General features: G+C 36.5%; 1 protein-coding gene across 1 annotated transcript in view; it reads right to left on the reverse strand.

Moving 5' to 3' along the window:
* ABCA12 (ATP binding cassette subfamily A member 12) overlaps positions 1-16,760 on the reverse strand; it is a 165,845-nt gene that overhangs the window by 47,263 nt on the left and 101,822 nt on the right. Inside the window, exons 19-23 of the mRNA XM_059392669.1 lie at positions 15,084-15,203; positions 11,900-11,990; positions 9,552-9,731; positions 8,677-8,992; positions 5,340-5,454 (exon numbers count right to left, since the gene is read on the reverse strand). Coding sequence (XP_059248652.1) covers positions 5,340-5,454; positions 8,677-8,992; positions 9,552-9,731; positions 11,900-11,990; positions 15,084-15,203 — 822 coding nt within the window. The remainder of the gene's footprint in view (positions 1-5,339; positions 5,455-8,676; positions 8,993-9,551; positions 9,732-11,899; positions 11,991-15,083; positions 15,204-16,760) is intronic.

Raw genomic sequence — 16,760 nt, forward strand, 5'->3', positions numbered from 1 at the left:
TTATTTCAAATTTGGTGTAGGAACGAGATAATAAAACTCCATTTTTTTTTAACAAAACATTAATGGACAACACCATCAGTACTCTTGTTCTTGAGAGAAACAGAATAAACCTGACTCCTAAGAATTCAAACATGGAAATTTTGAAGGGAGACTTTCTGCCTTTTGGCAAAGCTTACCCATCCTAAAGATCACTGGGAATTTAGGGCAGTTTGTCATTTTTTCTTCCAAAAAGACATTCATGCACCCAAAATGAACTCATGTATCTGAGATCATCGATACCTCTCTCTCAATTTATATTCTTTAATAACTCAGTGATATCTCCAGAGATCAAGTCATTCCACCAACATAGAAAAAGAGACCAGCATGATGTGTTTGAGCATTAACTCAAAGGGACTCTGGAAGATCTAAATTCCCCTGGATCTTCATTGTCTTGCATTTGGTGACATGTTGCACTTCAGGGGAACCTGGATATCCTGGTTTCTAGTTTTACAATACATGATTAATACTAAGCTTATGAATCAGTCTATTTTTTAAAAAAAGAAAAGAAATGCTCCACTAACAGCTTTATAATCCAGTATCTTGGGTAAAATCAAGGATTTTCAATGTCTTCCTTCTTTAAAACTAACTTGTCTAGGAAAAAAAAAAAGGGAATGTGCCGAATCTTTTGCTCTACACATAAAATAGTGAATTTTACTTTCTGCCTTTGCAACTTATCACATTTTGATAACTTTGCTGCTTCTCTTGTTACCATGGAAACAGCTACCTGACTGCCAACAGTCTAAGCTGTGGGCCTTAAGCTAATCACCACTAAGAAAAAGCCTGTGACTTTTCCTCTTAACTTTGCCCTCTTCCTCACCCTCCTCCCTCCTTACTGCTTCTCTCCTCCCAGGCCTCCACCCTTTGCAGTAAAGACTCAACTTATGTTTCCACAGGAATGGAAGTGTGGGTCAAAGTAAAAAAAAAAAAAAAAAAAGAAAGAAAGAAAGAAAGAAAGAAAAACCAGTATGGAGCGAAGATGCACTATGGAAGTTTTCCTCCGGATGCTACGCATCTATCATTGAAAACAAAATTACATTTTGGAATGAGAAAAATGAGAAAATATCTCACAGGTCTTATTTTCGAAATTATCTCTCTGCTCCTCAGCCCATTTGAGAAAATTACTGTGTCATGTTTGATGACTGCATTTCAGAGACACTTGCCTGTTCAAATATGATCATGATACGCTAACTCTTTTTATTTGCCTTTCCTGTTTGAGATTTAACTGAGTTTATAATTCACTGGGAAGTTAGGAGACCTCCATGACTACTCCAAAGCTAATATTCACCACCTAATTTCATGTGCCTTATGCAAAAAATATCTTCTCTCCAATAGCAGCGTGTGTCAACAGGAGATAATGTCAATATATTTCACAAGGTGGGTATAAAATATCTAGGACACTATCAAGGACATGAAATAAAGCTGCTTGGTGTATACAAACATGTTCTCCTTCCCCAGCAATTGATAGCTGTAATATAAAACACTTACATATCTAGAAAACTCTCCATTCAGAGCCTTATTAAAAGATAATCTGGCAAACCTGAAGACCAGACTAAAGGTGTTTATCACTGTAATTCTGAAGTTTTCAAGACTCAAGATCAGATTCCTATTCCTGAGAGTTGGTAAAAGTTGGAGAATGATCACTGCTTCTTACTGAAATGGTCTGAGGTGCTCCCAAAAGTGTTCACTATTTAACATTCTAGCATGAAACCTGAGTGTGAAACTTCAGGATTTTATGCCACGAGGAGAACAGCTGTTATTCATAAAAAGAAAGAGCAATGAGAGCATGTAAGTCAGCCATAAATTATCCAGACTCACTGCCAACTTCGTTATAATAAATAAGACTAAACTTGCTTATGGAAGATGGCCCACGGAGAACGTCTGGCTATGGTTTCTGGATGTCGTTAGATGCTCCTCAGAGTGACATACGTCAAGTGCCAGGTCTGCAATCAAAGAATCACTTGTCTCCAGCCTCCCAAACCTGCCTGCAGCAATTCATCAATATCTGATAACCTGTTGCTCAAGGAAAACCCCTCTACACAGTGGCCAGAGTTTGCTCCAGTTTATGGCAGAAAATAATGAGAAGAGATTCTGAGAGATTTGGGATAAATGTGCTGTCACATTCAAGAGAAGCTTATGCACAGGGATTGACATTAATGCTTTCAGGAAAAGAAATCACAGATATTCATATATGTCAAGCACTAATTTATAAGGAATAATACCATTTTCTACCTTAATTAAAATTTTTTTTCCTAACACTAGATATTTATATTATTGTTTTATAGTAAGATATAAAGGATGGTGTGATCACTGCCTGAAGTCTTCCAAATTGCCGCCGGCATGATGGATAGTGTCTATTAAGAAGGCATGAGCACTGTCTAATGTGGAACACCCGAGGACTAAAATCCCTTACTTAATTCTTGGTAACATCTCTCCAGATATGTTAGACTATCTGAACTGAGAAAGAACAACTCCAAATTTTGTCTCCAGCTGAATATAAGCACTAAAATCCCCATAAATGATTTATATTAGAAGTGAACTCATAAATCAAGAAAATAAAGTGAAAAGGTATTTTTTGGGTGTGTTGTAAATCAGTTTTTGTAGAGCTTTGATATTTTAATTGTCAAAAGCAAGGAACACAGAACAAAACCCAACTGAAAGCCATTTCAAAATAGTTTCTTCTTTTTTTTTAACTACCGGCTTAATGTCATTGACAAACTTATTGGGCATTAATATTTGTGCTAATTCCTTTAACAAGTTAAAGGAATTCACTGGAGTCATACTATAACAAGGTCAAGGATTAATGGCTTCATTGAAAGAGCAACTAACTCGGTTTTCTTGCCCAGGTTTAAGAACAGTTACAGAAGGAAAAAGGTTTTTTTCCTTTTTGTTTTTTTGGTTTTTTTTTTTACCTTTTTTTATTTAATTGGAATGAGAAGGGTGTAAGGAATTAAAAGCCTCAGAACTTAGTGAATATAAAAATGATGATATTAAAAAGTGATTTTGAGTCTCTGGCAACCTAAGAGATTTTCCATTATCATCTTTAAAAGTCTTTAAGGGTCTATGCTACCAAAATAAGATTGTGAGAGGGAAAGGAGCTATGCTGTGGAAAAGGACTGATTGAAAGTCAAGACATTTGAGTTCCAGAACCAGATCTACCACCAACTAGCTCTGCCTTTTCTAACAAGTCACCTCTCACTTAATAGGCTTAGCTCTTTCACTTCTAAAAAGGAGGTAAGATAAGAACCATGGGCAGTATGGGGAGGCTGAGCAGGAGGCACTGAGAATATTCCACTCATTCCACCCCCGGTTTCATCAAGTCATCTCACCAATAGACTGCACTCCTTTGAATTTAGGATGCTGCTGATTTCAAGACATGCCATTATTTGACATGGGAGCAAGAAAGGGAAATCACCACCACATAAATGATGACGCCTTATCAAATGCATCCCAATTTCAAATGCTTTAAGAGGCAAGGAAAAAAAAAATCTTGACCTTAGAACTGATAAAATATGGGATGACTGAATGCCTTTCTTGTTGCGGCAGTGAGAGAGCCACCTTCTGGAAATGTATTGCTGAGTTAAGTCTAGATGGTAAGACTTAGAAAGTTTAATGGACTGAGCCCAAGTGAATTGGGAGACTCAAAGCCTGATTCTCTGATTCCAAACTCAGTGATCTTCCACTTTATGACTTTGACCCCCAAATCAGGTAGTTAAATTCCGAAAGTAGGTTCATGTAAAATGAAGACACAAAGCTACCAAACAGAAACTGGTCCATCCTTAAAAGTACATCTTTCGTGTCTTCAGTTAAGAAAGAACACTTCACTATGCTTTGATTTTTTTTTTTTTTTTTTGGTAGCATCCACAGATGCACTCAAATAGCATCATCTTCAAACACAAAATACAGAGTGTGTATAATAGATACACAATAGAATACTTATATTTACTGTGTGTTTCTACCACAAATACTATTTTTAAGGGAGATATTTATTTTGAAGTAGAAAAGAACTCCGTTTTTACCACAGTTTTTGACTTTAAAGTTTCCCTTTAATCTCTGAAGGCTTATTTTTGAGTACCAGGAACCTGAAAGAGAACTGTAAGAACAGGTGCTTGCAACCAAAATTCTGGTTTAGGGCTTGGATTCAAGTTTCTAAGTTGGAATGAAGAAAGCATTGCACACAGGCTTGAATACAACAGAGCTCAAGCCAGTCGATGAAGGGTTTACCAGATTATAACTGAAATGTAAAAATGCAGCTGTGAGGCTCAACCGGAATTCCAACAGAAAAGGTAGGAAGGAGAGGTTCGAACTCTAGGCCATGCTGCTACTGAGCTCACAGAAACACGGAGCAGTGATTTGTACCTCGTGAGGAGAAAGAATCAATTGCCTGGAAGCATGGGCAAAGTCGGTCTGGAAAGCGCGAGTGGGCTACCAGGTTACTCTAACCTCATTATGTCAGACTGTCAGCCAGGCCTTGCAATAATTACTGTGCCCCAGTTTTGAAGTGTTTCTGCTTTCTTTTCGCTCCATGAGTGAGTGTAAGAACGGACTCATTACAGGATGGGCAGATAACATAGTTCTTATTCCAATCCCATCTCCAAATCACCCAATGCTGTCTCATGAATTCTAAAAAGAAGAAGATATTCGGGATTTGGAGATAATGGTGAGGAACGTGCTGCAGCAGAGATCACGCGTTTCATCCCAGGTCCTGTGTTTCGTCATTACATTATTAACCTAGTCAGGAGCATAACATGAAATTCTTAGTCGCTGTAAATTATGAGTCAGTGGAAGATAGAGGAGAAGATAATCGAAGGAGACAAGGTATACCGGAAAGAGAATTTGCTTCTTGAGAGCTGAAATAAGCCATCTGTCTGTCTATGACTATGTCTGTGTCTACGTCCATACATCTCTATCTATTTTCATTTACACTCATTTAGTTACCATGCCAACAGACTTCCTGCCTTACTAGTTATTACTGCTATTATTTAAACTTCCTGCGTTAGATCCTGAGTCCTATAGGAACTTCTTGGACAAAATTACTGTTAGGATCATAAATTGTACTCAGATTTTATTCAGAATTATTTATATTTCGCTATCTAGAGGCACTTACAAAATGACTTCTATGTAACTTTGTGAGAAAACAAAATATTGCCATATCAGCTGCCTTTATGATTCATGAAGTATTTTTCTTTTTAAATTCATGAGGACCGGGTCAGGCTTTCTGAGTTTGTATAGGCATGATGAAAATCATACTGATTATTACACAAACAGATCTTACTCATAATAAGAGGAGACTCTCAACATACCTCATGAAGCCGGAGATCTTTCTCATAAACAAGCTTTTTTACAAATGCAGCTATAAATACAACCCAGGCAACCATGAGCACAATTGGAAGAGAATAAGAGACACTGGTTAGGAAGCTGTAAAAACAAAACAAAAAAAAAAAACATAAAAACAAAAATTCAGCGACCCAAATGAGTATCATCTATACAGACTGTAATATATAAAGAATACATCCCTTCTTGGAGTGAAATTATACTCCTGTTTTGAAATTGAGAATAGTCACTGATATTGCTCCTTTATTTATGAAGTGTGAGGCTGACTTAATAGTACGTCCATGATTTTCTTGTTGTAATGTTGCAAAAGTGAAAAACAGCTCTGGATTGTTAGATAAAATTACCATATTGTTTAGAGTGTGTCTGAGTATGTCCTGTCTAGGAAAATAATTATTACATAGATATAATTGCAAAGCTCAAAACTGTTCTGTCTAAACGAAATTCTTATCTAAAAGGCAGATTATAAAATTAGATGATGATTGGTTTATCTAGCTAAAAGCTATATCCTCTTAAATTACTGTATTTATCTACTCTTTAGAAGCTCATAGTTATTATTAAACTAAATTTTCCAAAATGAAATAAAATAAAACTCATAGCATTCAATTTAAAATGCAAACAAAGAACTTGGATTCCTCAAAATAATGCTCCAGGAGATGTTTCATACACAGTATAGCAATGTCTTTTCTGATAATGTGCTAAACTAGGCAGTCAGTAGAAGGCTTCATCAGTCTCCAGATATATTCCTGAGTGGTGTGCCCATGATACCAGACAGTTCCAATGCAGTGTTTCTCAAAATTAACCATCATCATAATCACATGAAGGGCTTATTAAACCACAAATTTCTGGGCCTCGCCCATAACCTTCTGATTTATTAAATCTGGGGTGGGATATAGAATTTGCATTTTTAATTGGCATTTAAAATGCCAATTTAAAATGCAAATTCTATATTCCATAGAATATATAGAATTCTGTATGTTTATGCTGTTGGTCCAGGGACCATAGTTTGAGACTCACAGTTCTGACACTAGCCACCTTTCTATGAGGTAAGGCAAATGAGTAGCTTTCAGTGAGAGGAACTCTAAATTGACCTATTTTCCATAGCAGGCTCCACTGACATTTTCACTTGGAGAATGGTACCAAGGCCATTTCCTTTTCACTCTGTAAGGCTAAGGAACTACCTTCAAGTTCCTCATGAAACATGCAAATATTAATGGAACATGACATAATCATCATTCATTGTAACTTTAGCATCAGAAGTATATCACCATCAAAGACATGAGGATTATTTGTTTGTTTGTTTGTTTGGTGAGGAGACAGTGAGGGTTGGGGCATGTCCAATTTTTTTGGATCCTGGGAAACTGTCTGGCATGGGGTAGGCACTTAAACAATATTTGTTGAATGAATTTTCTCTTGGTTCAGGTCCAGTCCTAATGGAGTTTCTGGCCCTAGAATTAGGCAACAGCCCTCATTCATTAATAATGTATCCCCTGTAATGTTTCTTCCAAGTGACTGTGTATTTTGATTGGTTTGTCTTAGGTTTCATTTAATATAAGGAGAAAATGCTGGTCTCCTAATTGAAGGACCAGTAAGGTACTGGGCTATACAACTTTGGACACTTCACTTAACCCTTTTGGATTTCAGTTTTTTTCATCAGGAAAATATGGTTAATGATACCTGCTCCTGGGGCACCTGAGTGGCTGCTCTGCCTTCAGAGCAGGTCATGATTTCAGGGTTCTGGGATTGAGTCCCACATCGGGCTCTCTTCTCAGCAGGGAACCTGTTCCCCCGCCCCCTGCCCACCTGCTTCTCTGCCTTCTTGTGATCTCTGTCAAATAAATAAATAAAATCTTTAAAAAAAAGATACCTGCTCCTGCTAACCTTACTTAGGTTGTTGGGCAGAACAAAGGAAATAACGTATGTGGGAGCTATGCATGCAATAAAGAGTTTACATGTATGTGGGAGATACTATGATCAAACTCTCCCATGAAGAAGGCAGAGTACAGTTACTTTTCTTCTTAAAAAAGAAAATCCAAGTACCCACCATCCGAGGTGCCAAAGTTTGCAAGGGGAAAAAGATGAGCCGGAAAATAGATGAGAATTTTCTTTTAATTGAACCCACAGGTCTTTACTATTCACACAGGCCGTTGCGGTTCACATACAGTTCAGGCTGCAAGGAACTGACTGGCCTCCACAATGAGCTGCTAACCTTGACAACCCACGGATGGAATCCTCATCCGTCTCTCCGTATCACCGCCACACAGAGGGTTACATGACCTCATTTCATCTACAGCTCTTGAAGCACCCAAACGAAATAGATACATCAACAGAAAGAAAAATGAAAAAAATAAAAAAATAAAAAGTCCAGAACCATCTGAATTGAATATAAACTGCAGTAATTGGGCTGGATAACAAGTGCAATTTCTTTAAAGGAATATATTCAGCCTCCAACTTCTACACAGACGGACTGTGGTCAGAGTGGGGTAGCCAGTCACTGCTATTCAACTGGTAGATCACTGACCACTCAAATTCAGTTATCTAAAAGATGGTCTTTGCATTTTTTGTCCATTTAACAAACATTTTATTAATTTTTATTTTTATTTATTTAGTAGAGAGAGAGAGAGAGAGAGCAAGAACAGGGGGAGAGGCTGAGGGCGAAGCAGTTCTCCCTGCTGAACAGGGAGCCTGAGGTGGGGCTTGTTCCCAGAACCCTGGGATCATGACCTGGGCCGAAGGCAGACACTTCACTGACTGAGCCACCCAGGTGCCCCAGCAAACTATTTTAGATGAAGATTCCTAGCAAGTGGACTGGTACTGCATAATATAGTTTCAGATAGCATAATATTTATCTTAGAGATCAACTGATGTGTTTTATCAGAATTCTTCCTTAAGACTGGCCATGCATTTGTGGATTTTTAATAAAATTTGAGAGTTGGAAGAGATGTTAAGATTGTCTTGTTTAGAGAACGGGAAGACCAGTAGAGAGTGGGTAGCATCGAAATTATGCAGCTCTACACTGAGGTCTGGAGTCTAATTCTCCTGATTCAAGGACCAGAGTCCATGGAAAGCTAAGGGTTATGATTAAGGAAATCTAAATCATTTGGTAATGAACTTGACCATCATTCTGCTAACAGTGAGCCACAGTCATGGAGCTGTGCATGTGGTGTGGACCCTTTCCTGGAAACAAGCATTAGACAAAAATTTCATGGAAGAGATCTCTTTCACTTGATCCATGTGAATGAGTATGCAGAAATGAGGTCTCAAAAAACTGGCTGGCTGTTAAAAGGTGCTCCAGCCACCCAGACTTACTTGTCTTTCATGTAGCAGGGGTACGGAATCGCCTGGACCTGGACTGCTACTTCCTGGGAGTTTCTTCCAGTCTGCAATTCAATGATTGCTCTCTCAATACTATCCTGTAAGTACACAAAAGCCCTGCCATAGATCTGGTTATGTGATGGAGAATTGTGTGGCCCTGGGGCCCAAATCTTGGTCCTTATGCTTCTTGTGGTCTGTGCAGTCTTGAGACTCATGCGGATGGTATATTTTATGACAGGAGGAAGAGAGACATTTTCAGAGTCATAGCCTCTGTGCCGGCTTCTGTTAGAAGGAAGTTTAAAAATAACACCTAAAAATAAAAAGGCAACAACAGCAGAAAGGTTATTTTATGGTTGACATTATTCATTGTTTGCAGGGTACACTCAGGGGGCAGCCAAACAGGCAATTGAGTTTGTAATGTGACAGTAAGTTCAGGCTCCTAATTTACAGAAAAGATGGCTAATTGGAAGTGACAACTTCAGAGATTCGAAGCAGGAGTTTGAGAATATAATTACAAACTAAGTGGCCAGATTAAATATATCACTCTAAGCCACTTAGTAAAATTAAAAAAAACACAATAAAATGAATAATCCTGACTGATTATGGACTCAACTTCACCCTGTAACTATGTAATCCGTTTCAGTCTTCATTTTAACCATGCCAACAAAATCACACATTTGTGGAAGTCTCGTCAGACAATATAGTGGGTTGACTACATGAAAGGTTTTCATTTCTAAGGACATCAGAGGGGACGGTGACCCTCCCCCCCTTCAGACTACTTTCCTGAGTTCTCGATGAAAGGGGTGAGGGAAGAATTTGGCCAATTTTAGTACAAAGAGAAACTCAAACTCTAGTAGAATAACACTTACTTCCAAAGAGTTCGTTGCTTTTGTAAAGCCTTTTGGCCTCTCTCTCCATTTCATCTATGCTTTTTGCTGCCTGAATACGGTCATATAATACACAGGAGGAAATATTTACTGTCAGGGAAGATAGCGTGTTGAGATGATCAATGATGTCAATGCTGTTTTCTAATTTCAGCCTTAGAATATCTAAAAAAGCAAAGCAAAGCAAAACAGACAAAACATACAATGTTTTACTGTAATGTTTCTAGTAGTAATGATACAAAATACTGGCTTTTTGGTCAGTACCTGCCATTATACTAGATTAGGAGTAATAGGAAGTTGTAGAATTTACTAGAATTTACTCTAAAATATCTGGTAATAAAAATATCTAGTAACACCTGCAAAAATGTGTCCAGGTGTACAAATATTCACTGAAGAGAATGCTGAGTTGGTACCAATAAAAGTAGACCCAAGTTCAAAGAGTGATATAAGCTAACTTAAAAATATATTCCACTCCAATTTACTTAACCAGTGACTAAAGATAAATAATTAAAAAAAATACATCTACATTTAGTCAGGAAGAAAACTAGAGATGAAAGTTTCCAATAAATGGACACACTTACTTTGTTCAGGGAACGTGAATGTAATAAACAAAGGAAAATCTATGTAGAATGTGTAGAACAAATAAACTGTACTATTCAATAAGTTGTGCTACAGAATCATTTCCTAGGAGACTGTGAGAATCTATGCCACATAGTGAACAACTTTCTAAAACTGTTTGATTTAAAACCTCATGTGAGTTATCTCTATTGATATCTGTATTAATCTAGACAAAATGATCAAGATTTTATTTCAGGTAATTACTCTGGAAGAAAGAGGATTTAATTGCTCTTCAATTCCATGATTCCTTATGAGGAAATCAACTGAGACAAAGGGTAAATATGAAATTGCAAGTTAATAAATCACTTGGCCAATTAAATTTTCACTGACTTGATCGTCATGAATACCAAGAATGTTGTATCATAAATCCTGCCTCACAAAACCCAAACATGACTCTTCCACAGTCCAATGTAAAACTTAATTTCTCACAGAGGGCAACTTATTAAATTCATTTCTCAGTAGAATTTAAAGTGAAATGGTTTGTTTGATACAGACATTGGTTGGGGGAGGGGTAAAACTGTGGTTGAACAGTGGCCTCCAGCGGCCACTGGAAATCAACACAACACCAACGATTCCTTAGACATGTGGGCAGAGAAGAGCAAGGAAGAGCTATGAGGGTCAGTGCTCCCTCAGTTCAAACTACATAAAACTCTTAGATATTAAGTTATATATACAATTATATGAACATCAACTCTCACTGTTACATTCATTTTAGTCTAATTTTAAATTCTAGAACTCCCCTCCTATATTTCAAGTTAGGACGTTAAAACTTATATAAGAACTTTGTAGTATATTTCTCATATTTTGATCAAATGGTTTCTTACCCAAATTATACTTTTAGAGAATAAATACACTAAATCTTTCTTTAATCAAAGTCAGTCAACTATCATACAGGGCACACAACTATATACAAGACAAATGTAAGCAAAATGCTTCCCGACTGGTTTACACCCTATGTCACTTGTGTCCCAATAGCACCAGGAGGGAGGAGGGGCACTTGCTCTACTGCAGCCAAATTCAGATGTTTTCAATCCCTTCCTCATACCTGTGGTTGCATAGCAACAGTGAATCAGACACAGACTGAATTAGATGTCTTGCATCCCTTAGGTTGAAGGTGGGGATGTGGCAGAGGGAATGCATAAGTTCAGACAGCTTCCTTTGATCCTCTTTGCCTGTTCCTTTTAAGAGGATCCAACCTTGAATACTGATTTACATTTATTTTCTTTTGAGTCTCTTCATTGCTTTGTTTTGCTTTTGCTAACTGAGTAACTTCTTCCAGGTACATTCTGGGTTAGTCAAAGTGATAAGAGGCCAGCGGAGATAAAATGTTAAATACAGCCAGACAGAAAACATTCATCTTCCTTTGTCCTTAAGGACCTGCTTTTCATCAAGTTATCAAAAAAACAAAACAAAACAAAAAGTGTCCTCTTATTTCTAGCAACCTACCAACCTACCAATGATTGTAGGAAAGGCTGCGTTTACATGAAGTATATAATTGTTGAAACTAACTGCAGATACTGGGTATCCAAACAGTTGTTATGACCTGCAATTATACAACTATCTGGGGAAAAAATGGATAGATATATCCAGGATTCCACTTAGAATAACTAGCTAAAAATCAAATACAGAAGAAAACAAAAAGTTTTCAAATGCAACCATGGCTCTCACATTTCTGACATGACTAGTGAATGAAAGTTTTGTGAATCTGGACTTACCGAGTTCATCTATCTGTTTTAATAGTTCAACAGCATCGAGTCCCACGGAGAATTTCACAAAAACTTGCACAAAGGGGTTCCTTAGAGTATTCTAATGAATAATAACAGGGACTCAGTTTCAATACAAGACGAAAAGATGTCTCATCATTGTCTCTCTAATAATACCTGTGGTGAGATGAGTGACCACCACTCGGCATTATCAAGGCATCACCTTATGGTGCTCGCATACAAATCCTTGAGAAAGAAAGAGAAGGTACATAGCTGCTAACGACTAGAAAGGCTCGGTTCTTCTTATCTATAGACACAAATTGGTCAGCACACTAAAGTAGCCAGATCAGACTTTACTATTTTTTTTAAGGTTTTAAAAAGTAGAGCTATTTTATTTAAATATTTTGAACATTGTTTCTCTAATACAGGATCCTAAGACTTTCTTTTCAACCAATATGAAGCAGCAGATCTGACTTTAATGATCAACAGTAAGAAATGATATTCAACGTAACAGTCGGTTTACCCATGGATATTATATCATCTGTTTTTTGATACATGCTGTATACAACTGTAGTGGTTGAATTTCATAGTTGAATTTTGCTCAACTGAAACAAACTAAAACAACTTTTAAAAACTGTGATATCTACATGGAATTTCGTATCATAGCTGACTGGCATCCTTCTTCTGCTACTTCCCAGCTAGGGGCTCTCAGCCAGCACTCAGCTTTTTCCAGTTTCATGCTACGTTTCTGTAAAGCAGGGATGAATAACTCATCAGAAAAGTCAAACGTAAATTGCTATAATATCATTTTATATTGTAAAAAGCACAATTATGTGAACATAGAAAAATGAACTGATGATAAAACTTAATGCTATATCTATGGAAAGACTAAAATTTTTTTAAAAAGCATAAATGCTCTGAAATATGAAGACTGTCATAGCTATCTTCCAAATGAGGAGACATAGCTTCTACCACTGTAGAAGGACAACTAGGTAACACTGAAGTGTTATTGGGAGGTAGGCACTGTCTAATACAGTTTACCTTAATTTTCTTGCACAATTTTCCGTAACACCTTGAGATCTCCTAAGGACACAAAATTAGTAAAGTCCATGGAGAAATTTGGAGGCAGAGAATTCAACTTGATTAAAAAAAATGTTTATCTTAAAAAAAAATGTTTATCTTATGTGTTAATTCATGGGCTAGTTTTTGTGTGAGCCACACTTAAGCTGGTTTTGCCTTTAGAGGACAAGTCAGTACCTTTTATTATTCTGTCCTTCCTACCAAGATCTTCAATTTTGTTTTCATGGAGATACATGATTAAGAATAGTATGTATTAACAGCATATACACAATAGAATTAATCACTAAATCCATAGGTGCTTTGGGGTCTAAGAGTAGTTGGCAGTATGTAGACCAATGACCATGACACAGCTCATATCGCGCTAACCCAAGTTCTTTAAAGTCTCACAATTCACCAGGAAGTATTTGTGTGCCAAGGGAAAAACTGAATGAGAGCATCAGTAATAAACAATGCACTGTGTTAGTTCCAATTCAGAGATGATCCACCCAGCCATACGGCCAAACTCCCACCGCTCCTTCTGCAATCTGTCCTAGGACACATGATACTATTTTTATACGCTTCTACACACAGGAACCTAACAAATCTGTGCGATGGCTATGAAGACACTCATTTTTAAGATTTCATAAACTGTAGATCGAGTGTCTTATGTCTTTTGCCTAGCGGTTCACAGTGGCAAAACCAGGTGTGATGTTAAAAGCTTTAAATTTCAAGTTCTGTGTACATTTGTAGAAATAAGTTTGTCCTCAATGGCTGAGAATAATGATTGATTTTGGTCTAGAACAGAATAAAGTTGCTTCCAATAGATGATCATGTCCATTGGTTCTCCACAGCAAATTACTGCACTTTGAAACTATTAAGCATACATCATGTCCTCCGTTCACTCACTGCTTTAGGCAACAAAACCTTCCTTAATAAAATCATGTATGTAGGTTTTGTTTTGTTTTGTTTTTTTCTGTTCCACAGGAAAAAAAGATTAGGAAAAGAGGAGCAATCTTCCATTTAGGAAATATGTATGTCAATAAAGTACTACTTCGTCACTGTCTTCATTACAGATTCATACAAAAAAAAAGGCCACTTAAAATGAACATACTTAAAATTAGAGCCAAATTTAACAGTAAATTGTGGGAAAGATGTTTGATGAAAGTTTACTTTTTTATATTAATTATTGTTTCAGATATGTATTTTTTATAATTCATGTATTATATGTAACAAAAGCCAGATTATAATTGTAACTATCCACAAATTAGTCAAAACAAAGACTGAACATAGTATCTTTGGGGTGTAACTTTTCTGACAAAGTTCTGTGCTACAAATCCTTTATTCTACGTTTAGCTTCTTGAATATGATTATAAAAAGGCCTTTATGGGGAGGGAGGCAAATATATTTTAGCTCTCTATCAATTTTCCTTGGGTCTCTCAGTACTTTGCTGTGCAAGCCACCCTCTCTTGAACTTCCTGTGTCGCTTGCCTTCCTTCCAGTTTTCTCTTCTCTCGCTGGTAACAGATCTGACTTTCCTCCTCCATCGTTACTTGTTAACAGCTCTGTTTGTGACTGGACCATTTCTCCACATTATTTTCATCATCTTCAGAAAACTCCACATCTTTTGCAAGAATTGCCAATTATATGTTTTAACCAGTGTACATTGTATTTGGGCTGCACTGTCAAATCTTTAACCTAGAGTGTCTTATGTTTCAACCAAAGAACTCCCTGAACTTAATGTTCTTCTCCAGAATATTAATATTTTAGGAACTCTGGTTCTGTCAAGATAGCAAAAAATAATTTAAAGTGGAGGAACAAATAAAATAAGGGTCTTTTAAGTAGTTTTTACTGCACTTTAGTTTTGGAAAACAAGAACTAAGTCACTATTTATGCCTCAAGTTCAACCTGTAAAAAGGCTATCTCTGAACTACAGAGAGAGGACGGACCATGGGAGAGGAGATGATCCTGAATGGGAGCGACTCATCTGTTGCCCTGTCTCAGACTCTTTCTCTGGAGGAAAGGAAATTTCATCTATTTAATATGGATTCTGAGTTACTATCTGCCCATTCCCGTGATGAAGGTGATTAAATTCTCGAAGAACTGTAACTCCGACAGAAGAGAAAGAGCCATTTCCTACCTGGAGCACAGGAATCGTCTGGTTTAACAGGTGGAAAGAATTCATGAAAAGGGGCGAGTTATCCATCCACTCTTGAGACTTTTCCCTTAGTTCTGCCAGTTCCCTCAGAGTCTTATTAGACTAAAAGACAAAGAAACAAAAATAGATCTGGTCCATTATTGTTTTTTTTCTATATAGCAGAAGCTATCTTAAAGTTGTTTTGTTATATAGCTTTAAGAAACACTTCTAAAAGGTGGAGCTAGTTAAAAAAAAAAAAAAAAAAGTGTCAGAAATTTCCCACATGGTCAGAAGTTTTTAAATGGCAGCTTTTCATCAGGTCAAGAGATCACTTTTAAAAATTCTGGAAAATGTAGGGTTTGCTTCACTGTCCACAATGAATTTACAGTCAAGATGAAGTCATACTTTCTAGAGTTCCCAGAAGTTATTCATTTTTTTCCAATGATACACTTAACTTTACTACTATAGAAACATCGAGTTCAAGGATATGAGAAGCATGCTTCCATAAACTGCTGGTGGAAATGGGTGTGTTATACCCTCATTTGGAAAGCAATCTGACAACAGTCATTAAATAAAATACATTATTCCTCGATCCCTCAATCCTGAACAATCATCTCACTGTAATAAAATACCAGTGTTTAAATAATATGCATGAGAGTATTTGTTGTCACATTATTTACATTAGCACAAAAATAAAAAGGAAACACTGGAAACAAAATGAATGCCCACCAATTGAAGACTGGGTCAGTAAATTCTATGGTATGAAAAAGTCTGCAATTTTCAAAAAGAATGAATTAAACTATACCAATTGAGTTGGAAGAATTCCCACAAGGTATTGTGTGAGTAAAGTAATATGTAGAAAAACATTATAATGTAACCTCATTTAATTATGCAAAAATGACCAAAAAACTGCATATGAATGTATGTATAGCATAATAACCTATAAAGAGTTAGAGAAACGTGCATAAATTATAGAAAAAACACATCTCTAAATGCTAAAAGTCAAAGTTACATAAAAGAAAGAGTAAGATCAAGAGGAGAGGAAAAGAGAATCAAACAAAGAAGAAAGACAAAAAATGACTAAACTCAGGGAATAAGCAGGTAATGACTTCATTTATGCAAAAATTATAAAGAAGTATAGCCAATAAAGTAAGATATTAAAATACAAACAACAGAAACCAGTGATGAACTCATGTCCATTTTTATATAGACCTAAAATAATGTTATATTCACCTAGATTATGGTCTAATGACCAAGTAAGGGTAAAGCAGAGATTTCTTTCTTTTTTTTTTTTACTTTCACTCTATCATTTTAAAAGTAGGCTTATAATTCAAGTCATTAAAGCTAACTTTAAAAGTTGGAGAGAAATGTAATTATGGTTCAGTTAGATGGTAAGTAGTTACTATTAATAATATCTTTTACAACATCTATCTCTTAGGTAAATACAACAAGTTGAATTGTACAACCTGATATGAAGTCAATAATTTATAATCTAGCGACTGTTTTGTTCAAACTAGTTATAAAATACTCTAATATTATTTTTACTAGTGCTATTATTTTTACACACTCTGGAAATTAGACACCAGTTGTAGAAAAATTTTCTGCCATTGGAGATAAGCTGAAAAATCTGAGGTCTTGCTTCAACTAACCTCATTCTCAAGGGTCAGCACAGTTCATGCC

The sequence above is a fragment of the Mustela nigripes genome, chromosome 3 (genome assembly GCF_022355385.1).
Source record: "Mustela nigripes isolate SB6536 chromosome 3, MUSNIG.SB6536, whole genome shotgun sequence".
In the NCBI taxonomy this organism is placed as follows: Eukaryota; Metazoa; Chordata; class Mammalia; order Carnivora; family Mustelidae; genus Mustela; species Mustela nigripes.